The 23,179-nt window shown below is 47.3% G+C and overlaps 1 protein-coding gene across 1 annotated transcript in view; it reads right to left on the minus strand.

Moving 5' to 3' along the window:
* The window catches only part of TERT (telomerase reverse transcriptase), a 399,618-nt gene that overhangs the window by 317,255 nt on the left and 59,184 nt on the right, over positions 1-23,179 (minus strand). The window contains 1 exon segment of the mRNA XM_030209711.1: positions 5,402-5,597. Coding sequence (XP_030065571.1) covers positions 5,402-5,597 — 196 coding nt within the window.

Below are 23,179 nucleotides of genomic sequence, written 5' to 3' on the forward strand. Positions count from 1 at the left end.
AATGTTTGTCCCCATCCAGTCCCCGTGGCTTCTGTCTCCATCTCCACCCAATCACCACAGGTTCTGTCTCCATCCCCATCCCCGTAGCTCTGTTCTCATCTGCAGAAGCCTTGAACACTTATGATTTTATATTTATAAAGTATATAAAAAAAAAGATTATGCTGTGCAATTGTTGTGTATAAATTTTAAATAGAAAACAATAACAACATGCAGCTATAACAACCCTCCCCCCCAACCACTCTTCCAACCCCAACGAATCCTAATCCACCCTATTAAGATGTCCAGGAGTACAAACTACCAAGATATATGCCCTATAAAGCACTGTTATGATTTTTAAATCTGTGGATGAATAAGAAGTCATAACTATCTCAGGATTCAGTGCAGTTCTCCTGTCTTCCACAGTCCTTCCTGCAATAGGTCTTCTTAGAAGATGTGCTGGTAGCAGGATGTACAGGATCTCCCATTCAAATTTTGCCAGTGGTGGCCAGCATGTTTGTGTTTTTCCAAAAAAATCAAAATATCGTCATCTGCATCACTCAAACATATATAACAGTCCAGTTCATTAACAGGCTTCAAAGTAGAAAATGGCATGGAGACAAGGTATGTCTCTGTCCCCATGGGATCTGTCCCTGTCACCGAGGGCTCTGTCCCATCCCCATGGTTACCACAGGTCCCCGTCACCATGTCATTCTCTACTTATTAAGAGAGAATATAACTAAGAAAGGAAGTGTTGATGCCTCTGTATAAGTCGTTGGTGAGGCCCCACCTGGAGTATTGTATTCAGTTTTAGAGGCCGTATCTTGCTAAGGATGTAAAAAAAAATTGAAGCGGTGCAAAGAAAAGCTACGAGAATGGTATGAGATTTGCGTTACAAGACGTATGAGGAGAGACTTGCTGACCTGAACATGTGTACCCTGGAGGAAAGGAGAAACAGGAGTGAAATGATACAGACTTTCAAATATTTGAAAGGTATTAATCCGCAAATGAACCTTTTCCGTAAATGGGAAGGCAGTAGAACTAGAGGACATGAAATGAGATTGAAGGTGGGCAGACTCAAGAAAAATGTCAGGAAGTGTTTTTTCATGGAGAGAGTGGTGGATACTTGGAATGCCCTACCGCGGGAGGTGATGGAGATGAAAACGGTAACGAATTCAAACATGCATGGGATAAATATATAGAAATCCTGTTCAGAAGGAATGGATCCTCAGAAGCTTAGCCGATATTGGGTGGCAGAGCCGGTGGTGGGAGGTGGGGCTAGTGCTGGGCAGACTTCTACAGTCTGTGCCCTGAAAATGGTAAATACAAAAGATACAAATCAAGGTAAGGTATACACAAAAAGTAGCACATATGAGTTTATCTTGTTGGGCAGACTGGATGGACCGTGCAGGTCTTTTTCTGCCATCATCTACTATGTATACCCTGGAGCAAATTTGATTACCTCACTCGTTATTCCCATCTCTATATCATTTATAAATATATTTATGTTAAAAAGCAGCATTCCCAACACAGACCCCTGGGGAAACCCACTATCTAGCCTTCTCCTTTGAGAACACCGACCAAATAACTCTACTCTCTGTATTGTATCTTTTAACCGGTTCTTAATCCACAACAGGACAATCTTCCAGCCCTCGACTTTCTAATTTTCTCATGAATCTTCCATGAGGTACTTTGTCAAAGACCTTTTCAAAATCCAGATACACAATATAGCAAGGATACTTACTTGTAGCAGGTATTCTCCAAGAGAGCAGGCCATTCATTCTCACATGTGGGTGACCTTAACCAGGGTGGGACCAGGCTGCTGGCATCGGCATTTAAAAAGGAGATAGAGCAGCTTTTAAACTAGACACGGGGGGAAGGCAGACAGTCGCTCAAAAGTGAATGGTTCGGGATAAGGTATCTTTCAAAGATATCACCAAAACAGGGAAGATGGGGAATCCTGATAGTGAGGTTGCAAAAAAGACCGTAGTAGATCAGGTGTCCTTAAATAAAAATCAGAAAAAAAGATTGCAAATTAATACTGTCAAGTACTAAGCATGATGTAAATAGGAACAACAAACATACTTTGAAATGTCTATATGCAAATTTCAGGAGCCTAAGAAATAAGATGGGAGAGTTAGAATATATTGGACTAAATGAAAAATTAGATATAATAGGCATCTCTGAGATCTGGTGGAAGGAGGAAAACCAGTGGGACACTGTCATACTGGGGTACAAATTATATCGTAGTGATAGGGTGGATCGAATTGGTGGAGGGGTAGCACTGTATATTAAGGACAGCCTTGAATCAAATAGACTGAAAATTCTGCAGGAAACAAAACACTTCTTGGAATCACTGTGGATTGAAATTCCATGTGTAAAGAAGAAAAAGATAGTGATAGGAATGTACTACCGTCCGCCTAGCCAGGATGAACAGACGGATGCAGAAATGTTAAAGGAAATTAGGGACACAAACAAATTGGGCAACACAATAATAACGGAAGATTTCAATTACCCCGATATTGACTGGGTAAATTTAACATCGGGGCACGCTAGGGAGGTAACATTCCTTGATGAAATCAAGGACAGTTTTATGGAGCATATGGTACAGGAGCAGACAAGAGAAGGAAAAATTCTAGACCTAGTCCTAAGTGGAGCGCATGATCTGGTGTGGGAGGTAATGGTGCTGGGGCCGCTTGACAACAGTGATCATAATATGATCAGATTTGATATTAGCTTTGAAGTATACATAGGAAATCAAATACGTTAGCGTTTAACTTTCAAAAAGGAGACTATGATAAAATGAGAAAAACGGTGAAAAAAAACTTAAGAGGAGCAGCTGTGAGGGTCAAAAATTTACTTCAGGTGTGGATGCTGTTTAAAAATACCATCCTGGAAGCCCAGGCCAAATATATTCTATGCATTAAAAAAGGAAGAAGGAAGACCAAACGACAGCAGGCGTGGTTAAAAAGTGAGGTGAAGGAAGCTATTAGAGCTAAAAGAAAACCCTTCAGAAAATGGAAGAAGGAACTGACTGAAAATAATAAGAAACAGTATAAGGAATGTCAAGTCAAATGCAAAACGCTGATAAGGAAGGCTAAGAAAGCAAATAGAATGTTAGGTATTATTAGGAAAGGAATGGAAAACAAAAATGAGGACGTTATAATGCCTTTGTATCGCTCCATGGTGTGACCGCACCTCGAATATTGTGTGCAATTCTGGTCGCCGCATCTCAAAAAAGATATAGTGGAATTAGAAAAGGTACAGAGAAGGACAACGAAAATGATAACGAGGATGGGACGACTTCCCTATGAGGAAAGGCTAAAGCGGCAAGGGCTCTTCAACTTGGAGAGAAGGCAGCTGAGAGGAGATATGATAGAGGTCTATAAAATAATGAGTGGAGTTGAACGGGTAGATGTGAAGCGTCTGTTTACGCTTTCCATAAATACTAGGACTAGAGAGCATGCAATGAAGTTACAATGTAGTAAATTTATAACAAATTGGAGAAACGTTTTCTTCACTCAACGTGTAATTAAACTCTGGAATTCGTTGCCAGAGAATGTGGTAAAGGCGGTTAGCTTAGCAGAGTTTTAAAAAGTTTTGGACGGCTTCCTAAAGAAAAAGTCCATAGACCATTATTAAATGGACTTGGTGAAAATCCACTATTTCTGGGATAAGCAGTATAGAATGTTTTGTACTTTTTGGGGATCTTGCCAGGTATTTGTGACCTGGATTGGCCACTGTTGGGAACAGAATGCTGGGCTTGATGGACCTTTGGTCTTTCTCAGTATGGCAATACTTATGTAAGTAAGACTGAGATCAAAGGACTTCTTCCTTAAATCTCCCCAAGGACAGATGGCAACAGAATACTTCATTCACTCACGGCACAGGCAATGCAGATTTATAATTGGGGAAAGATTATTGATTAGATAATACTTTAACAATTAAAACTGCATCATATTGGTACTTCCACTAAGTAAATGCAAAACTACAATTTCAAGTTGCACAATCCCAATTATTAAATAACAAGAGACACAGAAAATACCTTTTTTTTCAAGTAATTTCCTATTAGAGCAGTCTCTACAATTTTACTACTCTCTAATTCCTATAAGCCTCAAAAAAGACAAAAGCCCTGCTCGTGAAAGACAAATTAGAAATAGCAAAGGCAACTACAATTCCCAGAAACCCAGGAAGTTAACATTACTCAAAGTAAGAGAAATCAACCCTATAACACATTCCTTTAACATAAGAAGTTCTGAGATGTAATCCTGTAGAACTATAGTAGAAACAGGGATAACATCATACAAAGAAAAATGTTAAACCAAAACGTTAAACCAAAACGTTCCACGCCTAACAGTCCATAAGCGGCAACACCGATTCGTAAACTTTGAATGCAATTTGCATTCTTTTTCATGCACATCGAATAACCACCAAAGCAAAGCATTAGGACAAAATTACAGCATTTCTCTGCACAAGATATTAGCTATATGCTGAAACTTGCAAACATGCTCAACACAAATGCTTGCCCTAATTATTCTTCTACACTTGCATCTAAATCTTGATTCTATGGACAGGAGATTTTATTCTCACAAATGCTTTCAAGCTCATCAGAACAGTATCTGGCCCTCATTACCTCTCTACCCTCATCTCCCCTTACGTTCCTACCTGAAACCTCCGCTCACAGGTCAAACCCTCCTCTCAGTACCCTTCTCCACCACCACCAACTCCAGACTCCGCCCTTTGTCTCGCCTCACCCCATGCTTGGAATAAACTCCCTGAGCCCATACACCAGGCCCCCTCCCTGCCCATCTTCAAATCCTTACTCAAAGCCCACCTCTTCAATGTTGCCTTCAGCACCTAACCACTATACCTCTATTCAGGAAATCTAGACTGCCCCAACTTGACATTTCGTCCTTTAGATTGTAAGCTCCTTTGAGCAGGGACTGTCCTTCTTTGTTAAACTGTACAGCGCTGCGTAACCCTAGTAGCGCTTTAGAAATGTTAAGCAGTAGTAGTAGTTTTCTGCACACCCCTATATAAAAGAAGTGCCATTTAATTACACTTATAACTAACAACAAATTTATTGGCCTGAAAAACTTAATTACAATTTCAAAAATTTTTGCATTCATTTCATACTATAAAGAAAAACAAAAAAGGCAACAGTCTACTTGCTATATAAAAGTCTGTTATAAAAAGCAGACCGATACACATATATAAAAACAAAGAAATAATTTATTCATACCAAGATAAAAGCAGTACCTGACATGGCCATGTTTCGTCCTCAGGCACTTTAATCCAGAGCAGTGTCTGTTAATAAGCACAGCTTTTTTTGAAGGGGTATGTTGATCATCCCTGAGACTTTCATTTCATACTATGACAGTTCTTTTTAATCTAGCAGAACAAAAATTATAATCATAATTATTACCCAAATCCAATTTTCTGTATCTTGCTCCAAACAGACTTTCTGTAGAAGAAGAGCATATTCTTCTGGAACATAGTCTCTGTGATATAGAAGAACGATCTGAGCAACTGAATAACGTATGTGTTCATCAGCCAATAGAGGAACTTGGCAAGTATCCCTTCTCGTAGCCGGTGTTCACAGGCTGGGACAAAGTGGCTGCCTAAAACATAAAAGCATCGGGCTGGTACTGTGGAACAGGGTAAAAATTATTAGATTAAAAATAGAGATTTTGTAAGTCTAACATAAAACACTAACCCCCTGTTTACAAAGCCGCATGGCAATGCTGACACAGCCTATTCAAAGTGAATGGGCTGTGTCAGCATTACCGCACCAACAGCCACTAGCATGGCTTCAAAAACAAAGGGATAAAAATATACAGCCCAATATTTAATCTCCATGGTCCACTAACCACACTAACACTAATCACAGCATTTAAACTGTTCAGGGATATTAAGCTCCATTATTTGGATTGTGAACAATGCTGAATATAACTGCAGAGCGGCAAGCACTATCCACATAACAGTGATACTCAGTGTGCTATCCAAGTACAAGGTTATCTGGACAGCAAACTATTGCTGCAATCCAGATTAAAACAAACAAACCTGAAACTCATTTATTTTTGATACACCGCTGATTGGGAATCCATAATTAAAATCATCTGTAGTGCCTGAAGATTGGAGGGTGGTCAATGTAACGCCAATTGTTAAAAAGGGTTCCAAGGTATTCGTATGATAGAGTTTCCAAGATGGCTTTATATTCTCCAGATGCTGCCGTTACATATCCTTACAAAGGATTTAAATGTATTGCACAGACATCTTCGAAGATTTATCTGTGGAGGTGCTAAATCTAAACTGCCCATTCATCTTTTGTTTGGTCATTGGAGAGAGGGAGGTTTAGGGGTTCCAAATCTGCAACGTTATAAATCGGGCCTGTCTGCATCATTTGGGTGGTTTTTAGATAGGCAGGATTATACTCCATGGGAATTGGAAATAAATCATTTTCGACCATGTCATCCTTACTTTCTATTACAGGCCCCAAAACAGAAGATTCCGACTAGCCTTAGAACTAGCATCTTGTTGCGGCCTTTGAGAGAGGTTTGGAGGGACTTGACTAAATATTGGGACATTACCTCAGAAGCTTCAGATTTGTTACTCATCCAGGGCAATTTGTTCTTACCCCCGGGATCAGACAACCTGGTGTTCCGAGGTGGGCGACTCTGGATAACGCCTGTTTAGAGCATATTTAAATTTGAAAGGTTCAATGCTGTCTCTTGGGGCGTTAGGTATTGGTATTGACTTTAATAACATATACGCCTATAATCAACTGTCACATTATGTCCATACGCCTGGGGGTGAGGTTGTGGGAGTTAGACACAGTCAGCGTCTTAGAGCATTGTTTAGTTCTGTTTCGGGGGATCATCTCTCAGTTTCTGGGTCGCCCAGAACTTGTTCTTGATTTTGATCAGTTGTCCGCCTGTATTCCTATGTTGTCTGTTAATGCAGGCCTTCGTGAATGTCAATATCGCATTCTGCATAGGGCGTATCTTACGAAGGCCCAAAGTTTTAATGGGTATCTTTTTTCACTCTCTCTGGTAATGTCCGACAATTCAAACTTTCTGGTAAGTCCTATTTTGCTTTTTGAGGATGATGTTAAATATGCAGATCCCGTGTTTTCCCCTTGGGTGCTTCTTGAAAAGTACAAACTTTTTGCCCTGCCAAGTAGAGGAGCACAGGTTTTGGTTAACAAGGCTTGTTTGCTGGCCAAACGGCATATTTTATGTGCTTGGACAAGCGAGACCCCGCCAGATTTTTGACATTGGCAGAATAGACTTCATGAACACCTCCTGATGGAACAGAGTGGTTGGTTCTTCTCTCCGAAGGAGACGGTTATTTTTGGCTATCTGGGAGCTGTATATACAGCATTTATCCCCAATGGCTCGTAGCTTTGTGTTGAATTCCCTTTAGGAACAGTGCTTTTCCTTCCACTTTCCTTTTTTTTTGGGGGGGGGGGGGGGGGGGAGGAGGATAGGTAAGGTGGTCGGGGGAGGGCGGGTTCTTTTTGTAGCTGAAAACTCTGCTTGATGTTCAATGTTACCATGTTGCTCAAATTGTAACATTTTTCTTTCATATGTGTCATCAATAAACATGACTTAAACATAACAAGGATTCCAAGGGTGATGCAGGAAACTACAGACCAGTAATCCTGACTTCAGTACTGGGCAAAATAGTGGAAACTATTATAAAGAACTAGTAAACAAAGGCCCGTTTCTGAGAGCAATGAAACGGGCGCTAGCAAGCGTTTCATGGTAGTGTGTATGTTTGGGAGAGTGTGTGTGTGAGTGAGACAGACAGCGTGAATGCGGTAGTGTGTGTGTGAGAATAAGAGTGTGTCGCAGGGTTCCCCCTCTTTCCTTTTCTCCCCTGTGTTCCCTCCCCACCCCCGTCATTCCCCCCCCTTTCCTCCCCTCCCCCGCCTGAGGGTGGTGAGTCCCATTCCCTCAGCCTTTCAGGGTCATCCATCGCCTTGTGTTGTTCAATCTGGCTCCCTACCTGCTGCCACTGCCAGCATGATGCATCTGGCTCCCTCCCTTCTTCCCTTGCAGCATGTTGAGGCTGGCTGGCTGGCTCCCTGAGAAGTTGAGGCTGGCTGCCTGCTCGCCTGCCTCCCTCTGACCTTTTGGATGTCTCCATTTCAGGGGGAAGATGTGTTTGTTTTTTGCAGGAGCGGGGTCATGTTGTTTGTGAGTGTCGTGTGTGGCGGGGGGAGGGGGCAGGACCGTCATCCGCGCCGCTGTTGTTCCTTGGGAGGGGGGTCCGACGTGGTTCTGGCGGTGGGTGGTTCATTTGTGGTGAGGGGCAGGAGCGACACGGTTTGTTAGCCCTGCATGGCTCGTCACGGTTTTACCTGGTTCGTGGCGTGCGCCGCTGTTGTTTCCGTTGTCGTAGCTCTGTGTGGGTGGCGGTTTTCGTGCCCCGCCCTCGACATCATCGCGTTTTGACACGAGGGCGGAGCAGAGCTACAGTGTGGAAATCCGGAGTTTGTGGCCTGAGTAGAACGTTGGAGGTGAGACTGTGCTCCGCCCTCAACGTCATAATGTTTGACGTGAGGGCGGGGCCCAGAGACTGATTTTCGTGGCTTCAGAGCTTCGAACATACGAACCTTGGCTTCAATGACGTCAGACAATAGAACGTTGAGGGTGAGTTTTATATATATAGATATCACCACGAAATACACAAACATGGTTTAATGGGACTTTGTCAGCATTTGTCAAGTCAAGGGAAGTCTTGCCTCACCAATCTGCTTTATTTATTTGAAGGCATGAATACACGTGAATAATGGTGAGGCAGTTGATATAGTGTTTCTAGATTCTCAGAAAGCTTTTGACAAAGTTCCTCATGAGATTCTCCTAAGAAAAAATTTAAAAAGTCATGGGATAAGAGGCAATGTCCTTCTGTGGATTAGGAATTGGTTATTGGACAGAAAACAGAGGGTAGGGTTAAATGGCCATTCTTCTTAGTGGAGGAGGGTGAATACTGGAGGGCTGCAGGGATCTGTACTGGGACTGGTGCTATTTAACATATTTACAAAGGATCTGGAAATCGGAACGAGTGAGGTTATAAATTTGCACATGACACAAAACTGTTCAAAGTTGTCAAAACACATGCAGATTGTGAAAAATTGCAGAAAGACTTAAGGAAATTGGAAGACCGGGCATCAAAATGGCAAATGACATTTAATGTGAACAAATGCAAAGTGATGCGCATTGGGAAAAATAATCCAAATCATAGTTATCTGATGCTAGAGTCCACCTCAGGCATCAGCACTCAAGAAAAAGATTTAGGCGTCATTGTAGACAATATGATGAAATCTTCTGCCCAGTGTGCAGCAGCAGCAGCAGACAAAAAAGCAAACAGGATGCTAGGTATTAATAGGAAAGGGATGCTAAAGAAGACCAAGAATATTATAATGCCTCTGTAATCACTCCATGGTGCAACCTTTCCTGAGTATTGCATTCGGTTCTGGTTGCCATATCTTAAAAAAAAAAAAAAAAAAAAAAAAAAAAAAGGATATAGTGGAATTAGAAAAGGTTCAAAGAAGAGTGACTAAAACGATAAAGGGAATGGAACTCCTCTCATATGAGGAAAGGTTAAAGTGGTTAGGGCTCTTCAGTTTGGAAAAGAGACGGTTGGGGGGGGGGGGGTATGATAGAGTGAAAAAACGATTTGCTTTTACCTTTCAAAAAGTACAAGCACCAGGGGACACAATGAAATTACATGGAAATACTTTTTTTTGTAAATATATTTTATTGCAACAGTCAGTGAAACAATAACAAAGAGAAGCAGAACCAGAAGTAATTTCTGATGCAATCCAAAAACAAGGCAAGCATAAAGCAGAGGTTAACATCTTCAGCACAGTATTTCGCAACTGACCATTGTGGTTTTAAATTTCAAATATAAACTCCATCAAGCAAACCAGCATACATATCCAAAAACACCCACCTCAGGCACACTCCATCCACATCGTTCAAACACTCACACCCCCCTACACCCCTCCCCCAGAGGAGAACCATGATATGCAGAGCATAGCTAAGCAGGGAGAGGGCACGTGCCGAACTCAGCACCACAATGCGACACAGCATCATTTATCAGGGTTAGAGAGTTGTTGATACAGCCAAAGTTCAAAAAGCACTATTTCCTGCATACCTGTCAACTACTGCCACAGTGATGAGGACTCCTCTGCCACCTAATAGGAGAGGATCACTTTTTTTTATTAAGCAAAGGGCAATATAAAAGAAGGTAAAATTATGTATCATACCCAGTGGCGTAGGAAGGGGGGCCAGGAGGGGCAGTCCGCCCCAGGTGCACGCGGTCGGGGGGTGCCGGTCCCGCTGGTTCCCTGCTCTCTCTGCCCCGAAACAGGTTACTTCCTGTTCCGGGGCAGAGAGAGCAGGGAACCAGTGGGGCCGACGCAGCTCTGAGTGACGTGCACTCGGGGCGGATCGGCCCTCCCGCAGGTACCAATGTGGTCCGGGGGGGGTCGCACCGTGCTGCACCCTGGGGGGGGGGGGTGCACAGCGGCGACCCGCCCTGGGTGCCGTTAGCCCTCGCTACGGCACTGATCATACCTAATAATTTTCTTTCCATTAATCATAGCAGATCAATCCATAGACTGGTGGGGTTGTGTCCATCTACCAGCAGGTGGAGATAGAGAGCAATCTTGTGCCTCCCTATATGTGGTCATGTGCTGCTGGAAACTCCTCAGTATGTCGATATCAAAGCTCCATCCACAGGACTCAGCACTTAGAGAATTACACCCAAAAAGGGACACTCTGCCCAGCTCACCACCGCCGAAGCGGGGGTGGGGAATCTGTCCAGCTCATCCCCGCGGAGCGAGGGAGGGACACCACACCCGCCAATGCGGGGGGATCTGGCTTATCCTGCTACCGCAACCGTGGGAGGAACTGGCTTACCCCAAACACCGCCGAAGCGGGAGGGATTCAAAGCTACCCTACTGCCGCACGAAGCGGGAGGGAGCACCGGTATAATTTAGTTACCAATCCAGCCACCGCCGAAACGGGGGGGAGAGGAATGCAGCAGCTCACTGTAACACAGAATCGTTTCAACTCGAAGAAAATCCAATTGGAAGAACTTGAACACGAAGTTCGCCTGAACAGGAACTGAAGAATACACTGGAACCTGAAATATAACCAGAATAACAAACAATACAGATATCTGTGGGGGACTATGGATTGATCTGCTATGATTAATGGAAAGAAAATTATCAGGTATGATACATAATTTTACCTTCCATTTCATCAAGCAGATCAATCCATAGACTGGTGGGATGTACCGAAGCAGTACTCACCCAGGGCGGGACATGGAAATCCCTGAACGCAACACGGAAGCTCCAAACCGGGCCTCGGCCCGAGCAGCCACATCCAAGCGGTAATGCCACGAGAAGGTATGAGCCAACGCCCAAGTTGCCACTTTACAAATCTCTTCCAAGGAGACGGATCTGGACTCCGCCATCGATGCCGCTTGTGCTCTAGTAGAGTGGGCCTTCAGCTGAATAGGCGGAATCTTCCCCATAGCCACATAAGCTGCTGCAATTGTCTCCTTGACCCACCGTGCCACGGTAGGTTTAGATGCCTTCAGACCCTTATGAGGGCCTGCGAACAGCACAAACAGGTGATCCGACTTCCAGAAGTCATTGGTCACTTCCAAGTATCTGATGATGACTCATCTCACATCCAGACATTTGAGAGCAGGGTACTCCTCTGGGTAATCCTCCCTGCGAAAGAAGGGTAGGCAGAGCTGCTGACTCACATGTAAGCGAGAAACAATCTTGGGCAGAAAGGAAGGCACTGGGCGAATCAATACTCCTGCCTCAGTGAACCGCAGGAACGGCTCTCGACACGAGAGTGCCTGGATCTCAGGGACTCTTCTGGCTGACGTGATGGCTACCAAAAAGACCGCTTTCAACGTCAGGTCCTTCAGCGATGCCCTCGACAAGGGCTCAAAGGGCGGCTTCTGCAAGGCCCGAAGCACCAGACTGAGATTCCACGTAGGCACTATCGAGTGCAGAGGAGGGCGCAGGTGACTAACTCCTTTGAGAAAGCGCACCACATCTGGCTGTGACGCCAGGGAAGCACCCTTCAGGCGGCTCCTGAAGCAAGCTAAAGCCGCCACTTGGACTGAGTGACAGGCCCTTCTCCAGACCCTCTTGCAGGAACGCCAACACTGCCGATATTGGAGTAGTGGAGGGCGATAGAGAGCCTGCCTTGCACCACGATGTAAAGGTACGCCAAATCCTGGCGTAAGTAGTAGAAGTAGAGCGCTTCTCAGTATAGTGGCAATGACCTTGTCTGAGAAGCCCTTCTTCCTCAGCTGCTTCCACTCAATAGCCAGGCCATAAGACCAAAGGGGGAGGGATCCTCCATCACCACGGGACCCTGATGCAAGAGGCCCCGCTCCGCTGGCAGCCTCAGAGGGCCATCCACTGAGAGCCTGATTAAGTCCGCATACCAGGGATGTCTGGGCCAATCCGGACCCACCAGGATTACCCGGCCCGGATGCTTTGCCACCCGGCCTAGCACTCTGCCCATCATGGGCCAGGGCGGGAACACGTAGAGGAGCTCCTGTGTCGGCCACTGCTGGAGAAGAGCATCGACTCCCAGAGAACGAGGGTCCCGCCCTCTGCTGAAGAACCGCGGCACTTGACAGTTGGCCGAGGACGCCATCAGATCCAGGCTCGGCGGGCCCCAGCGCCTCGTGATGTCCAAGAACGCCCGAGCCGACAGCTGCCACTCTCCTGGATCCAGAGGATGGCGACTCAGAAAGTCCACCTTGACATTCATGACTCCCGCAATGTGGGCCGCCGACAGCTGTTCCAGATTCGCTTCCGCCCACAGGCTTAGCTTCATGGCCTCCTTGGCTAGAGGAGCGCTCCTGGTACCTCCCTGGCGATTGACATATGCCACTGCCGTGGCATTGTCGGACAGGACCCGTACTGGCCTCAGCACCAGGATCGGGAGAAACTCCCGAAGCGCCAACCGAATGGTCAGGAGTTCCAGGAGGTTGATAGTCTGTTTTGCCTCTGCAGGCGACCAGAGGCCCTGCACTGTCCTCCCTAGGCAGTGGGCTCCCCAGCCCGTCAAGCAGGCGTCCGTCGTGACGACCACCCACTCCAGGATTGTGAGGGGCATTCCTGCGGACAGTTTGTCTGACCTCAGCCACCAATCCAGCGCCTTGCGCACCGTTGGATCCAAAGGAAGGCGTACAGCGTAATCCTCCAATACTGGAGTCCACCGCCGCAGCAGGGAGTGCTGTAGGGGTCTCATATGGGCCCTGGCCCAGGGCACTACTTCCATCGTGGCCGTCATGGAGCCCAGGAGCTGCACATAGTCCCAAGCCCGAAGAGTGGAGGCTGATAGGAACTGGTCCACCTGGGCCCGAAGCTTGCCGCTCCGGTTGTCCGGCAGGAACACTCTGCTCGCTAGGGTGTCGAATCGGACTCCCAAGTACTCCAGGGACTGAGTCAGGCGCAGCTGACTTTTCTCCCAGTTGATGACCCATCCCAGGGAGCTCAGAAGGGCAATCACCCTGTCCATAGCCTTCCCACACTCTGCATAAGAGGGGGCCTGGATCAACCAGTCGTCCAGATAGGGATGGACTTGTACTCCTTCCTTGCGGAGGTAAGCCACAATGACCACCATCACTTTGGAGAAGGTCCGCGGGGCAGTGGCCAACCCGAATATGTAAGTAAGCTTCCTTGATGTCCAAGGATGCCAGGAATTCCCCTTTCTTCACCGCAGCTATTACGGAGCGGATGGTCTCCATCCGGAAGTGCCGGACCTTCAAGGCCCGATTGACTTCCTTGAGGTCGAGAATAGGTCGAACAGAACCTTCTTTCTTTGGCACCACAAAATAAATGGAGTTAACACCCCTTTCCAAGTTGATCTACTGGCACCGGGACCACCGCGCCCAGGCAGATCAGGTTGTTCAAAGTCTGCTGTATGGCAGTTGCTTTGACCTGGGACTTGCAGGGAGAGTTTACAAACCCGTCTCTCAAGGGCCGGCAGAACTCCAGCTTGTAGCCATCTCTGATGACTTCCAGAAACCAAGCGTCTGAAGTTACCCTGGTCCACTCGCCCAGGAATGAGGACAAGCTTCCTCCTATCTGCACTGGGCCATGGACCAGGTCCCTGTCATTGGGTACGCGACCCTGGGGGAGGGCCGGAGGACGAACCTCCGGGTCGGCGGTCCCTGCGAAAGGAATGCTGCTTGGGGGGGAAGTTCCGTTTGAAGGAAGCAGAGGTAGAGGAGCCCGACTTGCCCGGTCGGTACTGACGGGCTTCCTGGAACCGGCCCTTGGAGGAACCGGGGCGAGCACTGCTGGCCCGAGTCCTGACCTCCAGCAACCTCTTGCCCTTGGACGTGCCGAGCTCCGTCACGATCTTGTCCAGCTCGTCCCCAAAGAGCAGCTTGCCTTTAAAAGGCAACTTGGCTAGGCAAGATTTAGAGGCATGGTCAGCCGACCAATGCTTAAGCCAGAGCCACCGCCGCGCAGAGACCGTCTGGGCCATACCTTTGGCCAAGGCTCTCAAAACATCATACAGTAAGTCTGACAAGTAGGCCAAGCCCGACTCCAGGGTCGGCCATTCCGCCCTCCAGGAAGGATCTGAGGGGGAAGCCCGCTGCAAAACAGTCAGGCACGCCCTGGCCACATAGGAGCCGCAAACCGAGGCTTGCAGACTCAGGGCGGCCGCCTCAAAAGACGACTTTAAGGCCGCCTCCATTCTCCTGTCCTGAGCGTCTTTCAGGGCAGTGCCACCTTCCACCGGCAGTGCCGTTTTCTTAGTCATGGCAGTGATTAAGGAATCTACCGTGGGCCAGATAAAGGCTTCCCGTTCCCCCTCTGGCAGGGCGTACAGACGGGACATAGCCCTGGCTACTTTCAGGCTTGTTTCCGGGGCATCCCATTGTGCCGAAATTAAGGCCTGCATGGCTTCATGCAGGTGGAAGGTTCTAGGCGGGCGCTTCGTTCCCAGCATAATGGCGGAGCCAGCCGAGGCTGAGAGCGGGCCTTCCTCTGGAGAGGCAATCTTCAAAATGCTCAAGGCCTGCCCTAGCAGGTTAGGCAAATCCTCCGAGCGAAAAAGGCGCACTGCAGAGGGGTCATCCGCTCCATCCGAGCGAGGGTCAGTCTCTTCCATAGAGTCCGCAAAGGATCTCTGGGAGAACTCAGACACGCTGCCGTCATCCACATCCGAGGAGACTGAGTCCCCTAGTGGCTGAAAATCCACCCGAGAGCGTTTGAGCACAGAGGCCTCCTCACTCTTATCAGACAAGGGAGCGGGGGCCGCGTTCTGCATAAGAAAGGCCTGATGCAGCAGCAAAATGAACTCAGGGGAGAAACCCCCTAGCCTGTGCATTTCTGCAGCTTGGGCCGCGGCCCTAGAGGCGCTCTCAACCTGTGATCCCAAGATCGGAGGAGAGGCACGATGCGCATCCAAAATGGCGTCCGGCGCGAAACTCCGAGAAGGAGCCGCGCGGGAAGAAGGGCGTTTTAATTTCGCCGACTTCTTACTGTCGCCCGATTCAAGGGCGACCAAGCTGTTAACGTCTCCCATCTCGAGGGCGGCCCAAGAAGAAGCCGACCGAGCCGCGTCACAACCGGGAGGGCGGCCAGCGGGGGATGGGCGCCTAAGGCGGGAAAGGCCACCGCGCCAGAGGAAAAACCGGTGAACTCTCCCGGCTCCGAAAGGGCGCCCAAAAAAGGCGACTCTACCTTCGAGCCCCCCGCTTCCCCGCTAGGCGCGCAAACGCGTTCCGGGGAGCGTCTTTTCGCGTCCTTGCCATCCGAGGCCATAGCCACGTGGAGACCGTTCAGGGAACCCCCTGCCCGCTAGTAAAAGGTAAAAATTACCTGCTTCTTGCTCCAAGTTGCGACGACTTGTTCCAGTGAGCAGCTGCAAATGGACGTCCTTTTTGAACGTTAAAAAAAAAAAAAATTTTTAACGGAGCCAGCGGGAGGGGGGAGAAAAGGAAGGACCTGGCACCACCAGGTTTGCACTTGCTCACGAAGAGCCCTCAACCCCAGGTACTCAACAAAACCTAAACAATTAGGCTTGGAGACCTAGCCAGAGCTGCTGCTGTGCGACCACACACCTGCTGAGATAGAGAACATACTGAGGAGTTTCCGGCAGCACATGACCACATATAGGGAGGCAAAAGATTGCTCTCTATCTCCACCTGCTGGTAGATGGACACAACCCCACCAGTCTATGGATTGATCTGCTTGATGAAATGGAATTGGCACTGCAGAACTGATAGACCCTTGGCCATCAGAGACTGCTCCTCCCCAGGAGGAGTGAGCCATAATCCCCATCTATAAAGCATTGGAGCACCTGCTCCAACACCAGAAGCGTCTTTCTCCAAACAAGGAATTGCACTCCAAATTGAAATGCACAATCATGCCCTTCACGTGTTTAGACATGACAAGTCCCATCTGACTACAGCCCATAGCGAGCGCCCCTCTCCCAGGTAATGTAAGCTCAGTTCAAGACTTTATATTGAAGACACTGCACAACAGCAGATTTAGTGAAATCATACAGTCATAAAAAGGTTCATGAACTGCTGCTCTGTAAAGCTCTGCCCAAGGCCCGACGACCACTGTTCCCAGATGCCTGTGATGGCCTTAACACCAATGGTGGCCCGCACAACCCCATATCAATAGGAGAGCTTATTTAGAGTGTCAGACATGGCATAAAACTAAGCATCCAGCTTCCCAAAGTCCCACATATCCTTGTATCGAGAAATCAAGGCATTCCAATAGTGATGAACCTGAAGAAAAGAGTACAAACAAGTATGAGGAAATTGCCACTTATCTTGTACTTGAGCAAACGAAAAGAGCCCGAGCCCAGATCACGTAGAGCAGCTAAGGAAGTGCAGCCCCCCCCCCCCCCCTTTGCATTCACTGAGAAAATGCAGTGCAGCCACAACCCGCAGAGAAGCCAGTGTTCCCCTCCAACTACAAGAAGGGAGATGCCTCTGGGGTTTTATCCTGTTTCTGCCACCACCAACGCCACACCAGGTGATATTGGGGACAAAAATTTAAACTTTGAATGCAAGCATGAGTCCTGGCCATCCTGTCCATGAATAAGGTTAAACAAGCGAGATGGAGCACTCCAACCAGTCACCCATCCCGGAGGGAAGAATTTCTCCGTACCTATAAAGGCCATGTGAAGCCACCGCAACAGGGGGGCAGCAACACTATACCTAAATGTCCGGCACATTGAGCTTGCCCTGAGAGCGGATCCAGCGTCAGCTTAGTCAAACTGATATGAGGTGCCCTAGCACGCCAAATAAATCTGGAGATGAACGAGCGGCATTTCAGCTCATCCCTACATTTCAACCATAGTTTGGAGGGGATACAACAATTTTGGTATCATGACTATTTTCACTAGGGCTACCCAGCCAAGCAAGAAAAGAGGAAGATCCTGCCACTTCACACATAAGGTGAAGATAGCATCCAAGTGATTCTGTACATTACAGCTGTAGTCGCTGGATTGGTGCTGAGGCAAATACCTAAGTACCACATCAGTTTTGTAGTAGGTGGTATTACAAGATTACTTTGCCCAAAGTACCTCTGGGCCCCTGTCAAAGAGAAGAAGTTCCAATTTAGCACAATTGACCTGGAGGCCCAAAATTAAGCCAAGTTCATTAACCAAAGTCATGGCTGGCTCAAGGAGCTTCGAAGCTTGATCAAGACATAGAAGGATATTAGCAAACAAACTAAATCAACACTCGTGCCCCCCAAGTCAGATGCCTTTAATGGCAGCTGTCAAACTTAAATAGCCAGTGGTTCGATGCCCAGTAGGAAAAGAAGTGGGGACAACGGGATCAGAGACACTCCCACTGAGGATTTGTGTACAAACCTCAAACCCAGCTCATGAACATACCTTGAATCCCATATTGGCCCAGTACCCAAAACAAGTACTCCTAGGATATACTGTCAAAGGCTTTCTCCATGTCGAGGCCCCTGATTGCTGAAGTACCCTCCCCTGTCCCTCTGTTCATGCAGGGCAGTTAGGACTTTCACCAAACTCAAAAGCGTACCTGCTAGGCACAAAACCAACCTGATCAGAGTGGACGAACAGATGGAGAAAGGCATTAAGATAACTAGTCAAGGAAGCTGCCAGAATTTGAACATCCTGATTCAAGCAGGAAATTGGCCAGTATGAAACCACTTGTTTCCAATCCTTACCCAGCATAGGGAGCAGTACACATGGGCCATGTTCTCCCACCCCTCTGCTCCCTCCATAGCCAATGCATTGCACAGTTCCCCCAACAGATTGGCTACCAGGTCACACAAAAGGAAATAGTATTCTGGAGCCAACCCATCAGGTCCTGGAGCCTTAGTCAGCTTAAGATTCCTTATGCTAAGTAGAAGTTCATCCCAGGTAAGCAGCCTGTTGAGATGGAGTGCTTGGGCCTCAGTGAACACTGACAATGGAAGCCCCTCAAAAAAACTGCATAAGCACTATCTGGTCCAGCTCCCTTTTACCATAAAGCTCAGAGTAAAACAGAACAAATTACTCTGTGATCTGAGCTGCATGAGTATAAACCCATTCCGTAGTATCCTGGATCAACAAGACCACCTGCTTCTGTTTAACAGGGCAAACCAAATTAGCCAATAGAGTCCCCGTTTTGTCCCCCTAGCAATGGAGTTGGTAACTTTTGGTAAAAAAAGATTCTGCTCTGCCTTTTTACGAGATGGAATATATCCACTTGCGGAGCTCTCCTAGTTTAGCCTTGGAGGCAGAGTCCACTTATGAGGTGTATAAGCTATAATGTGTCCCAACATGACTGCCTTAGGGGTATCCCAAAAGGATACCACTCCTACATTGGGGGCAGCATTAAAGCGATGATATTCCAATCAATTAGCTCGCAAGACCACCCTGAAACCCGGATCATGGTAAAGATGAGGAGCCAACCTCTAAGAGCACTCTCGAGCTGGCTGGGCAGGTGCCAAATGAATGGCCACTGCAGCACGGTCAGAGACCTTGGAGCTATGAATATCTATACTCTGGGCTTGGGAAAAAAGTATGCTAGGTATGAGGAGATATTCCAGAAAAGCATACAGATTGTGGGCATTGGAATACAAAGTACTGTATAATCAAGGTCAATGGGGTGACACACCCGCCAAACATCTAAAAGGTCCAAGTGGTGGGTAAAAACATTTACACCCCTCATAGCATGGTCCTTACCCTGCTTCCTAGGAGGCTTGCAATCCAGAGTAGGATCAGCAGTAATATTGAAATCCTCAACTATGATGAGGCTGTAATCCAAATACCCCAATAAGAGAAAGAAACTGAAAAGAATTTATGGTTATACATATTTAGAGCATACAGGTTACAAAAAATTAATTTAGTTCCCCATAATTCCCCTAACAGCACAATATATCGACCCTCTCTATCCTGAATTTGTTTATGCAGACGAAAAGGCAGTTGTTTGTGGAACAGAATAGCTACGCCACACTGGTGACTATTGATGTTATAGCAGGCTGCTCCAATCCATCCCCTCTTTAATTTGTCATGCTCAGCACTAGTCAGATGAGCCCCTTAAAGGAAAGCAACATCTGTGCAAAGCTTTTTCAAATAATTGAGTATTTGGTGTGTTTAACAGGTGAATGAATACCATCCACATTAAGCGAGGTAATCCTGAGATCAGCGATCAGTGTCCAACCCTACTAGTATAAGCCGTACAGAACGCCAAAGAAACCTGTGAGGGCTGCCCAGTTAAACCCCCCCCCCCCCCCACCCGAGTCAAAGAAATCAAATACCTCTTTCCCACCCACCAGCTAAATGATCCCATAATCCTGCTCCAATACCAAAGAATTATCCAAGAACCAGAGTACAAAAAGGAGGAGTCAATTTAGAGATAGAATCTTGACCAGACACTACCAATCTCATTAAACAAATATCTATATCATAATGGAGAGTTCTCATAAACTCACCCAAGACTACACCGAAATGATTTATGTCTCTAAGGGTGGACAAGCTTCTCAATCATAGAACTTCTCCGTGATTTATATTGAATTATGTGAGCAAAACAACACACCCGTGCTCTTTTCACCAACTGGTTAATAACCTGATATGAAAATGGTAAAGTGTCTGAATCAAACAATTCTATCTATTGCTCCATCCTACCTCATACATTTAAAAGTCCCAATGAGGCTCCAACACTTATAACACCATGGTCCCCAACTCAATAAGCCCACAACACCTGTGCCCCACCCAGACTACTACTACTACTACTATTTAGCATTTCTATAGCGCTACAAGGCATACGCAGCGCTGCACAAACATAGAAGAAAGACAGTCCTTGCTCAAAGAGCTTACAATCTAATAGACAAAAAATAAATAAAGTAAGCAAATCAAATCAATTAATGTGAATGGGAAGGAAGAGAGGAGGGTAGGTGGAGGCCAGTGGTTACGAGTCAAAAGCAATGTTAAAGAGGTGGGCTTTCAGTCTAGATTTAAAGGTGGCCAAGGATGGGGCAAGACGTAGGGGCTCAGGAAGTTTATTCCAGGCGTAGGGTGCAGCGAGACAGAAGGCGCGAAGTCTGGAGTTGGCAGTAGTGGAGAAGGGAACAGATAAGAAGGATTTATCCATGGAGCGGAGTGCACGGGAAGGGGTGTAGGGAAGGACGAGTGTGGAGAGATACTGGGGAGCAGCAGAGTGAGTACATTTATAGGTTAGTAGAAGAAGTTTGAACAGGATACGAAAACGGATAGGGAGCCAGTGAAGGGTCTTGAGGAGAGGGGTAGTATGAGTAAAGCGACCCTGGTGGAAGATGAGACGGGCAGCAGAGTGAACCGACTGGAGAGGGGAGAGGTGACTAAGTGGGAGGCCAGCAAGAAGCAGATTGCAGTAGTCTAAACGAGAGGTGACAAGGGTGTGGATGAGGGTTTTGGTAGAGTGCTCGGAAAGAAAGGGACACACCACAAACACACCACAGCCATACCCACACACACTCAGTCCCCTCACCCATCCCCCCCCCCCCCCCCGAGAGAACACCCTCCCCCAATCAATGCACTCCCTTCTATCACAGGAATGACCTTCATTGCAAACTCAACCTAAACCCCTAACTCCCGGTAGCAAACTCCCCCATACTCCTCCCCTCCTGAACACCAAAAGAAAGAAGAAAAAATAAACTGTTAGCAGAACCCGAGTTACATAAAAAGTCCACAAGTGCACAGTAAGGGAAAATATCCTGCTGCCCACCAGTCCACACCTACCAACGCCAATCGTAATCAGCAGGTCAGCACAACAAAGGACTCGGGAGCTCCCAGCTCAACCCACAGGCCTCCAAGGAGCACCCACAGGCTAAGGCATGGGGAGCCCAATGCGCCAAAGAACATCTGTTGTATAAGTACCAAGGATAGCTGCTGTCACTGTGGAGTATGCACCACCCATCCTGAAACATTCCATAAGCCATAGGAGCCACAATCCCAACCTGTGGGAATGAGGATCCAAAAAGAAATCAAGAACAGGTTGAAATAGAAGAGACACTGGAGGAAGCCTCACAAAGGGCAGTTCAAGCCATCCATGAAAGCCTTAGCCTCGTCAACTGTCTGCAGTAATACCATGCAACCATCCTGCCACACACGAAGCTTCGCAGGGTAGAACTGGATGCCTTTTTGATGTAAAGTGGACCAAAATAGCACCATAAGCTTGCAGTGGGCCGCTACCTTAATGGAGAAGCCATTAAAAAGCATGATCTGTGAACCCTCATACTTCAGAGGGCCTGCTATCCGGTAAGCTCGCAAGATATGTTTTTTTCGCACCAGTTGAGGTAGCGAGCAATGGCAGGGTCAAGCCTACGCTCCCCCTGGGTCTTGCTGCCAATGTGGTAAGCACAATCGCACAAGAACCTCCCCTGCACAACCTCCAGGCCCAGCCTCTCCGGGAGCTTTGTACTAAATACATTGTCAAGTTTTGAAGAGTACGTGTTGCAGCCTGCAAGGCCTCCACCTGGCACTCCAGATGGGTCTCTCAGTCCTCCTGCTCAGAGACCATCCACTCTACATCTGTGATTCGCTGGCCATGACTGTCATACCACTCCCACAGCTCCTTTACTGCCGAATGAAATTTATTCAATCGGTCCTCCGAGGTGTCCGCCACAGAGCAGCAGGAACAATCACTGGCCATTTTAGATGAATTGGCCTTTGCTTTTCACATGGCACCCGCAATCTTCGTTGCCATGCCACAACAAACTGTGCATGGCTATCTCTGGATCACACCAGCAGGACCCGGAAGGCAAGGTGATCACCAGAGGAGGTAGGTAATGCAATAGTGTTCGGTAGTGGCAGAATTGAACAGTTTTAAGGGTAGGAAGTACCGGTGGGTCTGCATACCCGCGATTCTCAACAGAAATACTTTCAAAACAAATAAGAGGAAATATTTTTTCACTCAAAGGCAGCTCTGGAACTCACTGCCAGAGATGTGATAACAGCAGTTAGCCTATCTGGGTTTAAAACATGTTTGGAAAAATTCCTGGAGGAAAAGTCCATAGTCTGCTATTGAGACAGACATGGGGGAAGTCCCTTCTTGCCCTGGGATTGGTAACATGGTGTCATGTTTTCAAAGCAGGAACTGGGTTGTGAGCCCTTGGGCCACTGCCGAGGAGCGGCAGTGGCAGGCAAAACCACCCCACACCGGAGACTAGGCAAATCTCAGGCAAGCAGCTAGGCTTCACCTGCACTTGGCCACTTTTCACCCAGAGTTGAGCTCTGGGCTTCAGGTGGCCGGCAGGATTTGCTGGACAGGGCAGGACTGGATAACAGCAAGGCAGCACAGGGACTGAGGGTCAGAGGGGAAAGGGAGGAACATGGGCAGCAAGGCAGGAGACTGGGCAAGGAAGGGAAAGCTAAAGGGCAGAACAGAAAACTGCAGAACAGCCAAAAAACAGGGAACAAACACTGACTAACAAGACACAGAACTAAGAGCTGCAAGCAGCCCCAAAGCCAGAACACATACAAACAGAAACTAAACACAGAATTACAAACAAGGAACCAGGCAAGGAAAGAAAGCAAACCTAAACCAAACACAGACTAACAAGAAACAGGCAAGAATCTCAGGCAACAACCGAACTAGCAGAAGTGCAACAAGCACCAACATACCAGGGCCTTAGACGCAATGCAAAGGCAAAGGCAGAGAGGTTCCAAATGGCTAA

This window comes from Microcaecilia unicolor, chromosome 1, assembly GCF_901765095.1.
Source record: "Microcaecilia unicolor chromosome 1, aMicUni1.1, whole genome shotgun sequence".
NCBI lineage: Eukaryota > Metazoa > Chordata > Amphibia > Gymnophiona > Siphonopidae > Microcaecilia > Microcaecilia unicolor.